Source organism: Narcine bancroftii, chromosome 1 (assembly GCF_036971445.1).
Source record: "Narcine bancroftii isolate sNarBan1 chromosome 1, sNarBan1.hap1, whole genome shotgun sequence".
NCBI lineage: Eukaryota > Metazoa > Chordata > Chondrichthyes > Torpediniformes > Narcinidae > Narcine > Narcine bancroftii.
This window is the reverse complement of record NC_091469.1, coordinates 190,970,849-190,983,617: the sequence shown is the minus strand read 5'-3', so window position 1 is coordinate 190,983,617 and position 12,769 is coordinate 190,970,849. Positions and strand designations below refer to the sequence as shown.

General features: G+C 38.1%; 1 protein-coding gene across 6 annotated transcripts in view; it reads left to right on the top strand.

Annotated features, from left to right (window-relative positions):
* Positions 1-12,769, top strand: part of golga2 (golgin A2) — a 115,365-nt gene that overhangs the window by 5,042 nt on the left and 97,554 nt on the right. For 5 of the 6 annotated variants that reach the window (XM_069885627.1, XM_069885602.1, XM_069885610.1 and 2 more), the window contains exons 2-3: positions 1,793-1,915; positions 12,500-12,586. In XM_069885627.1, coding sequence (XP_069741728.1) covers positions 1,793-1,915; positions 12,500-12,586 — 210 coding nt within the window. The remainder of the gene's footprint in view (positions 1-1,792; positions 1,916-12,499; positions 12,587-12,769) is intronic. The other variant, XM_069885617.1, reaches the window with a different exon arrangement.

The following is a 12,769-nucleotide window of genomic DNA, read 5'->3' as shown; positions in this document are numbered from 1 at the left end:
TCACGACAAAGTATACATTTTTTTTTTATGAAGGTACGCTTGTGAGTCAGCACACAGATTCTAGTTCTTAGTTCTGTAGTACTTTGGCCACTTTTATCAAAAAGATTTTGAAAGTTGGAATGCAAATTGTTTTAAGTAGGAAATTGGATATTTCATATGAACAGCTGACTAATATATCCTCCTTCAACAAAGGCATTGCTGCCTCTCCAGCATCTGGCATTCGCACCTTAATGATAAAATGTTTGTATTTACAATAGTACATGGTGGACACTTGGATACTAATAAATTAAATTCTATGTTTTGGAAAGTACTTGGGAATGTACTGTATGCAGAAGGGGAGAAATCCAAGGCTGTAATTACTAGTCTGTTCGTAATTAAGATAAAGATTGCTCCTTTTAAAGGGATTTAAGTGCCTTTGGACTAGTTATTTGCAACCATGGAAATGGCAGCAATTTTTAATTTTACATGGGTCAAGACTTCGTTTTTGCATTGGTAAAATTTTAGACCATTTATATAATCAAAGTTTTGAGATTTTTTTTCAGAATAACTTCTGTATTTTATTCAGCCCGTATTTTAATCAAATTTTGTATAGGAAACACAATGTTGGGAATCAGAGGTTACAGTTGTGAATAATTATGTGTAATGTCTTCCCTCTTTGGCTTGGCTTCGCGGACGAAGATTTATGGAGGGGTAATGTCCACGTCAGCTGCAGGCTCGTTTGTGGCTGACAAGTCCGATGCGGGACAGGCAGACACGGTTGGAGGGGAAAATTGGTTGGTTGGGGTTGGGTGTTGGGTTTTTCCTCCTTTGCCTTTTGTCAGTGAGGTGGGCTCTGCGGTCTTCTTCAAAGGAGGTTGCTGCCCGCCGAACTGTGAGGCGCCAAGATGCACGGTTTGAGGCGAGATCAGCCCACTGGCGGTGGTCAATGTGGCAGGCACCAAGAGATTTCTTTAAGCAGTCCTTGTACCTCTTCTTTGGTGCACCTCTGTCTCAGTGGCCAGTGGAGAGCTCGCCATAGAACACGATCTTGGGAAGGTGATGGACCTCCATTCTGGAGACGTGACCCACCCAGCGCAGCTGGATCTTCAGCAGCGTGGATTCGATGTACTGTAAAACAGATGTGATTGTAAAATGTGACTTTAGTCTCTGCGAACTCCAAGCCTCAACAAGTATTTCAGTGGATGAAGTGGCAGCAGCTCCAGTACCTGTAATAGAATTCAGGAAGAGACTGTGGGTGTGGTGGCAGCCAAGTTCCAGCATTTGTAGTGAGATCTTGGTAAAAGGATAAGAATAGCCAGAGATTATCTGCAATATTTACTGTGCTCTTGTGATAAGATGATTAGTCCTTGAGGAAATTGAAGTAATTTTAGCAGGGAGCTTTGGTGTATATAATTCAACAGTTAATTTTAATAAGGGGAAAACTCCATTTATAGCATAATAGAAAGAGAAAATGCTTGCCAGACAGTAACACTGTGGCAAGAAACAGCTGTCATTGCTGTCATCTCCTCAATGCTGCTTCACCTGCTGAACACGTCTTACATTTGTTGTCTTTATTTCAGACATCAGTTTGTGCTTCATTTTTTATTAATGTTTCTGTAATTTGTTGATCTGAAATAAATGGATTATATTTGAAAAAGCTAGGATGTTTGCTTGTAAAATAATATTTATTTTAGAAACTTTTAAAAAAAAAAAAATTCCCAAGCTCTGTGGTGAAAATATGCTCCTGTACAGAACTGATATTTTGAAAACCATGTTGTTTCAATACTTTAAATGATGTTTCTCATCTCAAAAGTTGAAGGAATTCCAGCAGAAGAAGACTCCACCAACTCCCGGAGCTAGGAAGAAGAGAAGGACAAAAGACGACGGAACTGAAACAGTAACAGCTCCTGCGGAGAATGACCAAGACAATTGTGAGGTACGTTCCTGGTGATTTAATGTCATGGACAAGGTTCTTGTTGTGGAATTATTCACCAGAATGCAAGTAATCTCCAGTGCACCTTCATCATGCTTTTTACCTGTACCCTTGGATGAGTGCACAATAGCATTAACTTGTGTTTTATGCAAACACATTGCATCAAAGTATAAAACTGATGTAGTTTCTTTGGCTTTTGTATGTATTCATATGTTATGGATATCACTGACATAGACCATTTGATACCCATCCGATACATTCATGAATGGAAGGAATGTGAAGTATTAGAAGAATCTATTTTGATTACATTCTGTTCTTTTATGAGATTGTTCATGTTGTTTTCCAACAATAGACAATTGAATGTAAAAGTGTTTGTACTTTGATTTTACAATTTTTCCCCTGTTATAGTTAATTATTTTAGAATAAAATTGTGAGCAGGTGCATTATCATCATATTAATCTGAGCTTTTCAAGTAAACTCCATCTGTGATTGCACAAATAGCAATGTTAATAATGAATTCCTTATTAAATAATCACAAAAAATGTGTTAATATCTTATTTTATCACTTTTTCTTGGGAATCCTGTTTTTTATTGTTGATTGTTTCTTTTTTCAAGTACTGCATTAAATCTTGCTGTGAGTGGGTCTTTATTTTGTTATTTTGTCTTTGTTCAGTGTGCTGTTATAGTACATGCTCCAGAGTATTTGATACCAGCATTAACATGTTGTATGCATAACTTTTTGTCTTTGAGGCCATGCATACAGAGGCTAATGATTTTGTTTCTTTTCAATCCTTTGCTAAGACACTAATTCAAATTTACAAACACGTTTACCAGTTACACTGTTTGCATAAATTAAAAGTAGAAATTTTGTAAAATAAACCATGGATGTTGTAATTTTGACTGTTGGGTGGCCTTTTCATTTCTGGTTTGCTTTTTATCATATCCACTTTTGTCACTTTTCCTCTGAAAGTAAAATTTACATTTTAGAAGCTGCAAAATATAACTTGCATTAAAAATCACGAGTTCTGTTATCTACATGCAAAATGTATGAAACTAGATTGAATAATTGAATATTTGCTCACTTTTTAAAAACAAACTGACAAAAGATTAAAAGGCAGTTTATTAAATAGCTCCAGCTCCTCAATTTCTGCTCTCTGAAAGGCAGTGCTGTCCCACTATGGTGAGGAGCAAGGATGTGTATGAGCACTAACTTTTTTTTTAAAATTTTTTTATTTTTCACACCATAAATCACATTAGCCATGATATACACTATTTCTTTTTCACACATATACAGTGACTTTTTCTCCCCCCCCCCCCCCCCCTTTCCTCCCAAACCACCCCCCCACCCCCCCCTCTCATCCATTTTAGGTATACAATCTAGGTTGCATTAAGCCAGTCAGACAATGTTGTCATTCAACAAAATTACACCAGAAATTCTACTGAGTCCATTCTTTTCTTTCCTTCTCCTTCCATCAACTTAGGTAATGTTTGTCCCCGGTAGGTTTTCGCTATTGTATTTAATGTAAGGCTCCTATACTTGTTCGAATATTTCAATATTATTTCTTAACCTATATGTTATTTTTTCTAATGGAATACATTTATTCATTTAAATTTAGTAGTTTCTTCCTTTTAATTTGGTTATGTATTCCATTAATATTTAAAGACATATAGTTCAGCGTAGCCCTTTTATATTTTGTTTATCTTCTCTTTCCGTTTTTCCATCATTACCTTTCCTCCTTTTCCATTTCTGTTTTCTTATTTTCAACTCTTTATAAGACAACATTCCTACAACATCCAACATTTTCCTTATTCTCCTATTTCTATCTTATTTATCCCCAATCTCCCCTTCCCCTCCTGAGTTGTCCTTTATCCCTTGTCGGACAACCACATCTCCCCTCTCCATTTGGATTTGCGAATCCACTTGCAAGCGTCAACTGATTTTGCAGTGACCGCTATTTCCCCCCACCCCGCCTCCCCCAGAAAAGATTTCACTTTTCATATGTCACAAAGGTCACTCTTTTAATTCCCTCCTTATTCTCTCTATTCCATTACCTTCCCTTATTAATTCTTGTCTATACTATCTATATTTTCCTCTAAGTACAGATACATTCATGTATGCTCATTGTCTCTATTCACTCTTATACCTCTTTACCCGCATACATATCAATCGTGATCATTTTTACTCTCATTACCCGTCTTCATCCCTCAGTCTATTTTTGTCTTTACCCACATACATATCAATCGTGATCATTTTAACTCTCATTACCCGTCTTCCTCCCTCAGTCTATTTTTGTAATTGTTCTGCAAATTTTCGTGCTTCTTCTGGATCCGAGAATAGTCTGTTTTGTTGTCCTGGAATAAATATTTTCAATACCGCTGGATGCTTTAGTATAAATTTATACCCTTTCTTCCATAAAATCGCCTTTGCTGTATTGAACTCTTTTCTCTTCTTTAGGAGTTCAAAACTTATATCTGGATAAATGAAGATTTTTTGCCCTTTATACTCCAGTGGTTTGTTGCCCTCTCTTACTTTTTCCATTGTCTTCTCCAGTACCTTTTCTCTTGTAGTATATCTTAGGAATTTTACTACAATAGATCTTGGTTTTTGTTGTGGTTGTGGTTTAGAGGCCAATACTCTATGTGCCCTTTCTATTTCTATTTCTTGCTGTAGTTCTGGACATCCTAGGGTCTTAGGGATCCACTCTTTTATAAACTCCCTCATATTCTTGCCTTCTTCATCTTCCTTAAGGCCCACTATCTTTATGTTATTTCTTCTGTTATGGTTTTCCATTGTATCTATTTTTTGAGCTAGTAGTTCTTGTGTCTCTTTAGTTTTTTTATTAGATTTCTCCAATTTCTTTTTTAAGTCTTTTACCTCCATTTCTGCTGCTACTGCCCGCTCTTCCATCTTGTCCATTTTCTTTCCCATTTCTGTTAAGGTCATCTCCATTTTATTTATTTTCTCTTCTGTGTTGTTTATTCTTTTTCTTAAATCCTTAAATTCCTGTGTTTGCCATTCTTTAAATGACTCCATGTATCCTTTAATAAGAGCAAGTATATCCTTTACCTTGCCTTTCTTTTCTTCTTCTATTTCACTGTACTCTTCCTCTTCTTCTTCCTCTGGGTTGACCATCTGTTGTTTCTTTGGTGCCCTTTCCTCCTCTTCTTTCTTGTTTCTATTGTCTTCTGTGGTCTCTTCTTGCTGCAGGTGTTCTGCAGCTGTCATTGCCAGCTGTAGAGATCGACTCCCCAGCTGGTCACCCCTCCCGTCGGTGTGTTTTTTTGCATGCGCAGTTGCGCACTTTTACTCGGCTCTGCGAGCCATTTTTGTAGTCCATTATTTACCGACCTGAGGGAGCGGGTTTCTCTCTCCGCAGCGGGCCTCTTCGGACAGGTAAGGCCTTCACCTTTTTCCTCCTTTGTCATCTCTTCCTCTCTTCTTACTGTTGCTTTCGATTTTTCTTTTTTTGTCGCCATCTTCTTTCCACCTTTATACTCACTTTTCTGTAACTTTTATTTCTGTGCCTTTGTTTTTTCCTTTGTTTTTTCCGACTTTTCTGGAGAGGGCTGGAGTTCACCGTCCGGCCACTACTCCATCACGTGACTCCTCTCTGTATGAGCACTAACTTGATGCTGGATCCTCTGATGCCCCGTAGCTGTCAACTCAATGTTCAACATTATTTCCCTCCACTGCAGATTTTTCTGACACAAGGATTAAATTGTCATCATGCCAGAATCATATGAATGTCTAAATGAAATCTAACCCTGCAGGAAACATTACAAGAATTTTCAACGGGACAGAAATATTACACGTGGATTATGGTGGGAACATCTATTCCTTATCGTGCAGGTTGTGGCCCACGTGGGTCCAATGATGTGGGTAGGAAGAGCGAGGAGTTCAGGGAGCTGGGTGCGAGGTTGAAGCACAGGGCTTCCAGTGTTGTGATCTCAGGATTTCTACCCACATCAAGTGCTTGAGAGGTTAGAAATAGGATGATAATGCAGCTTAACATGTGGCTAAAGATGTGGTGCAGGAGTGTTTGTGAATCACTGGGCTCTCTTCCAGGGAAGGTGAGACCTGTTCTGACAGAACAGTTTGCATCTGAACTGAAGGGGGTCTAATATCCTTGCGGGAAGGTTTGCTAGTGCTTCTCCGAGGGTGTTTAAACTAGATTTGCATGGGAATGGGAAGCAAAGTGGCAGAGAAGAGAGTGCAGTGAAGAAGGAAAAAGATGATGGGAAGACTACATGTAAAGTCAGAAATCAAAGGGTTGTACATGGTGGAAATGTTCTCAGGTGCAGCTATGTCAATGCAAGGGGTATTGTAGGAATGACAGACAAGCTTAGAATGTGGATTGGCACTTGGAATTATGACATTATGGACATTAGCGAACCTTGGTTGGAGGAGGGGCAGGACTGCAGGGACGGCAGCTCAATGATCAGGGTTCTGTTGTTTCAGATGCAATAGAGCAGGAGGGATGAAGGGGGGAGGAGTGGCAATGCTCGTCAGGGAAAATCTCATAATTGTGCTCAGACAGGACAGACCAGAAGGTTTGTTGACTGAGGCTATATGGGTGGAGCTGAGAAATGTGAAAGGTATGACCACACTCATGGGTTGTATAATAGCTAGAATTGGAGGAGCAAATCTGTAGAGAGATACCAGGCAGCTGCAGGAAACGTAAGGTTATGATAGTGGGAAATTTTAACTATCCACGTATTGACTGAGGCTGGATGGCCTTGAGTTCGTCAAATGTTTTCAGGAAAGTTCTTTAAATCAATATATAGAGGGACCAACTAGAGAGAGTGCAATACTGGATCTCCTATTAGGGAATGAAACAGGACAGGTGACAGAAGTATGTGTCGGGGAACATTTCGGGTCCAGTGATCATAATGCCATTACTTTTGTTAATTGTGAATAAAGATAGGTCTGATCCTCGGGTTGAGATTCTGAGTTGGAGAAAGGACAATTTTGAGGAAATGAGGAAGGATCTAGGAAGTGTCGATTAGGATACTTATTTTTGGCAAGAATGTGTTCGATAAGTGGAAGGCCTTCAAGAATGAAATTTTGAGAGTACAGAGATTGTTTTTGTCAGGATTAAAGGCAAAATAAACAGGCTTTAGGAACCTTCATTTTCATGGTATATTGGAGATCTGGTTAAGAAGAGAGAGATGCATAACAAGTATAGGGAACAAGGAGCATTTGAGGTACTTGTGGGGTATAAAAATGCACAAAAAAACTTAAGGAAATCAGGAAGGATAAAAGAAGACATGAGGTTGCTTTGGCAGACAATGTGAAGGAAATTCCTAAAAGTTTCTACAGGTATATTGAGAGCAAAATAATAGTAACACACAAAGTTGGTCCCCTTGAAGATCAGAGTGGTTATCTATGTATGGTGTTAGAAGAGATGGCAGAGATCTTAAATGTTTTTTTTGCATCAATATTTACTCAGGAAACTGGCATAGAGTCTTGAAGTAATGAAAACAGACAGTGAGGTCACTGAACCTATGCATATTAAAGAGGGGAGGAGGTGCTAGCTGCCTGGCATGGTGTTCCCTCGGACATTGAGGGCAGAAGTATTTAAAATGTCCTTCGCCTTAAGTGAGGTGCTGGAGGATTGGAGGGTCATTCGTGTTGTTCAGTTGTTTTAAAAAAAAGGCTACAAAAGTAACCCAATAAATAATAGGCTGGTGAGCCTAATGGCAATAGTACGTAAATTATTGGAAGGTGTCCTAAAAGATTGGATACACAAGTATTTGGATAGCCAGGGACTAATTACAGATAGTCAACATGACTTTGTGTGTGGTAGGTGGGTTTAACCAATCTTGTAGAGTTTTTTGAGGAGGTTATCAGGAATGTTGATGAAGGAAAGGTTGTGGATGTTGTCTAAATGGACCTTGGTAAGGCCTTTGACAAGGTTCCACATAGGAGGTTGGTCAAGAAGGTCCAGAAGCTCTCTATTTATGGTGAGGTAGTAAATGAGATTCAACATTGGCTATACGGGAGAAGCCAGAGCGTGGTAGTGGATGATTGTTTATCAGGCTGGAGGTCTGTGACTAGTAGTGTGCCTCAGGGATCAGTGCTGGGTCTATCGTTGTTTGTCATCTATATCAATGATTTGGATGATAATGTGGTAAATTGGATCAGCACGTTTGCAGATGACACAAAGGTTGGAGGTATTGTGGATGGCGAGAAAGGCATTCAAAGCTTGTGGAGGAATCTGAACCAGCTGGAAAAATGGGCTAATAATGGCAGATAGAATTTAATGCAAACAAGTGTGAGCTGTTGCATTTTGGAAGGACAAACCAAGGTAGGACATGCATTGTAAATGGTAGGACACAGAGTAGTACAGATACATAATTCCTTGAAAGTGGCATCACAGTTAGTTAGGGTTGTAAGGAGAGCTTATGGCATATTAGCCTTCATTATTCAAAGTATCAAGTATAGAAGATGGGATGTTATGGTAAAGATGTACAAGAGGCCAAATCACAAGATCAAAGAACAGAAGCAGGCCACCAGGCCTATCGAGTCTGTTCCATGACTCCACACTAAGCTGAACTATGCTCACACCTAGTTCCACGCTTACTAATGAGGTACTTATCCATTTCCTGTTTAAATACTCCCAGTGATCTGGCCTCCACTGCTTTGTGTGGCAGTAAGTTCCACATATCCACAAAGAAGTTCTTCCTCAACTCTGTTTTAATTGGATAGCTTCTTATTTTAAGACTATGACCACTTGTCCTTGATTCACCCATCAAGGGAAACATCTGCATTCACTCTGTCAAAAGCTTTCAATATTTGAAATGCCCCTATGAGATCCCCCCCCCCCCCCATTCTCCTATACTCCAATGAATACAACTCAAGAGCTGCCAAATGCTCCTCATACACTAGCCCTTGTATTCCAAGAATCATCCTAGTAAATCTCCAACAACATCACATCCTTTCTAAGATAGGGGGCTCAAAACTGTACCCAGTACTCCAAATGGGGCCTCACCAGTGCCTCATAGAGTCTCATTAACACCTCTCTACTCTTATACACTATTCTTGAAATAAATGCTAGCATAGCATTCGCCTTCTTCACTACCAGTCCCATCTGGACATTAACTTTTAGATTTCCCTGCATGAGGACACCCAGGTCTCTTTGCACCTCTAAGGATTGAATTTTCTCCCCATCCAAATAGTTCTCTGCCTGTTTATTTCCACTCCTAAAATGTAGAACTGAATACTTCTCAACATTGTACTTCATCTGCTGTATTTTTTCCCAGTCTCCCAATCTGACGATATATTTCTGCAATTTTACGGTTTCTTCAACACTTCCTTCTCTGCCACCTATCTTGGTGTCATTTGCAAATTTGGCCACAAAACCATTCATTCCACAATCCAAATTGTTAATATAAATTGTAAACAGCAGCGGCCCCAAACCCCTGTGGAACACCGCTTGTTACATGCAGCCAACCTGAACAGGATCCCTTAATTTCAACCCTTTGCTTTCTGCTTATCAGCCAATTTTGTATCCAGTCTAATAGCGTCTCTGTAACTCCATGGGCCCTCATCTTATTTAGCAGCCTAACATGCAGCACCTTATTGAAAGCCTTTTGAAAATCCAAATATATAACATTCGCAGCCTCCCCTTTCTTTGTCTATCATACTTGAGATTTCTTCAAAAAACTGTAATAGGTTGGTCAGGCAGGATCTACCCTCTAAAAAACCATGCTGACAAGGACCTATCCTGTCATGCATTTCCAGGTATTTAATAACTTCATCCTTGAGGATTGACTCTTGTATCTTCCCAACCACTGACCTCAGATTTGTAGGTCTATAGTTTCCTTTTTTCTGTTTCCCACCTTTCTTGTACAGTGGAACCACATTTGCAACCTTCCAATCCCCTAGAACCGTGCCAGAGACCATTGATTTCTGGAAGATTGTCACCAATGGATCTACAATTTCCAAATCCACCTCTTTCAAAACCCTCAGACGTACCTCCTCCGGTCCAGGAAGATTTATCTGTCTTTAATCCATCCAATTTACCTAGCACAATTTCTCTAGTAATCTTAACTGTATCCAACTCTACTCCCTGAAGCTTCTGTCTGTCAGGGACATTACTGTTGTTTTCCACAGTAAATACAGTCATAAAATATTGATTTAATTCTTTTGCCATATCTTTATAACCTATTTTAATTTATCCAGCGTCGTTTTCTATCAGTCCTATGTCAACTCATGTCTCTCTTTATCTTTATATATTTAAAAAAACAGTATTTTTTTATATTGTTTGTCAATCTTCTTTCATAACTCCTCTTTTCTTATGACTTTCTTTATTTCTTTCTGTAAGTTTTTGAAGGAAATCAGTCCTCTGATTTCACATTAGTTTTAGCTTCTTTGTATGCCCTCCCCTTAACTTTTATCTTTGCCTTCACTTCTTTTGTTACCATGTTATGGAGTATTGTGTGCATTTTTGGTCATCTAACTACAGGAAAGATGTCAATAAGATTGAAAGAATGTAAAGATTTACTGGGACATTGCTGAGACTTCAGCAACCGAGTTACAAGAAAAGGTTAAACTGGTTAGGATTCTATAGTGAAAGTTTAAACAGGAAGCATAGAAAAATGAGGGGCATTTTGATAGAGGCTTACAAAATTACAAGCAGTATGGATAGAGTAAATGCAATAGACTTTTTCCACTGAGGTTAGGTGAGATACAAACCAGAGGATAAAAGGTGGGTTAAAGGTGAAAGTGGAAACGTTTAGGAGGAACATAAAGGAGAACTTCTTCACACAGAGAGTAGTGGGAGTGTGGAACAAGCTGACATGGTGAATGTGGGTTCAATTTTCACATTTAAGAAAAATTTAGACAGGTACATGGGTGGGAGGGGTATGGAGGGCTATGGATTCGGCACAGAGAAAAAGGGCTGAAGGGTATGTTTTCTGTGTTGTAATTTCTATGGTTCCATATTTGTAGGCATTGTGCAAATACAAAATAGGATGCAGCTCTAAATTTGAATCATGGCATAAAATCATTCTTAATTCATGGTGGTCTTGGATTTAACCTGGTGGTGGTCTTGGATTTAACCTGGTGGTGGTCTTGGATTTAACCTGGTGGTGGTCTTGGATTTAACTAAAGTCAAGAGTCTAAAATTAAGATTCAGTTTTATTGTCATGTGAAATTGTTCAGATCACTTTTGTTCAGTCATATTATTGGTTTTTTTTGTGTCCTGTTATTACATCCGTTATTGTAGTTTGTAGCATTTTAAACTTCTCATTTTCAGCTTGTAGATTGGTGGTCCTCTGTATTGGATACTTTCTTATATTCATATTTGCTATCCTGTAATCTGCAGGAATTATTCCTGAATCTATAGAAAATTTGGAATATAATTTCCAGTTCATTCATTTTCCCTATAGACACCTTTTTAAAGCTTGGATTCAAATTAGTAAGATTTCTTAAATTTCAGATTCACAACCTTTTCTAGTAGTACAGGTACTTCCGAAAAAAAAATTAGATTCCCATTCTTGCAATACTCTTGGTTTTTAAATATTTCCAATAGTTTTTTTCTGTCTTTTTTCTACAAAATTAGAAACAAAGCATTCATTTAATTTCTCTACTTATTCATTATTTCTCATTATAATTTCTCTTTCTGCAAAATAGCAAAAACAATGAAGAAGGAACATGAGCATTTTTGATGCAATTTGCAAGGAGCTTAACAAACTTTCTATTTCCTGCTCAGTTTTTATTCAATATTTTATTTTATTTTCACAGACTCGTATAAATTCAAACATACAATGCAATCTCTTCCAACACCATTTTTTATCTGACCCCCTCCCCCCTTATAAATTATACAGATACAAAAAACCCAAATGCCGGGAGAAAGCCTATATTTCCTGCTCAGTTAATCTAATTTTTGAAATATTGTTAATTAGGTACCTAAAGCATTTTGATTTGTGTGTCACTCAAATGGGACCTTTTCTCTGCTGGAAAAAATAAAAGCTCCCATCTTCAAAATTATTACTGCTACCAAAATGAATTTTTCAATACAAGTGCATTTTTGTACTTTAGAATTTTTTTTAGGCTTTTGCATGTTCTGAATTTTTAAAAATTATCTGTAGAGGTTTCTGAATCTTGTGAAATTGGGTTGGAACTTTTAAAATTGGTTTTAATTGACAAATCGTCACTGAAAGGCAAAGAGGAAAAGTTAATTTTACTGCGGGATCCAATCTTCTCTTTTCTTTAAACAAGAGGGAATATATTTTGCATATCTTTAATGATATTAAAGCTGTGAAATACAACTAGTTATACTAGGATGTAAGCCATGGACAACTGAAATATGATGCTTTCAGATTTTTAAAAAAATTCTTAAGATTGATGATCTTGAACATCAGTTCCAGATCACATGGTAAATGTGGAATTATAATGGCTGTAATAACAAATATAAGTTATGGATGTCTTAACACAAAAGTGATGATTCTTATTGTGGAGTGGGAAGAAAGTAAGATTGAGAACTTTGTCTTTATCATTTTAAGATGGTTTTATTTGCTAGACACCCTGTCATTTCTTCCTCTTTTTCTCTGAGATATTCCTGTCTCTTTACTGCTGTTCAGATGCCCCTGCAGAACATTTTGAAGGTGCTGGTTGCAGACTGCAATAAGTCCAATGGGGTCTCTCTGCCTTCATTGGACAGGCTAAAGGTGAGGTTGCTTTAGACGCAACTTGTTTCTTCAGCTAGCTTGCTGCTATTTGTGATGCATGCAGGTTTTTGGTGAGGGTGGAGAAATGGTGGGGTTGCTGTGGGGAAGGAGATTATTTCTATTGTGATGCTTATGTTGCATGACTGCAGCTTTTCTCTGTGTACTTTATTAAAAAAGGTTTAA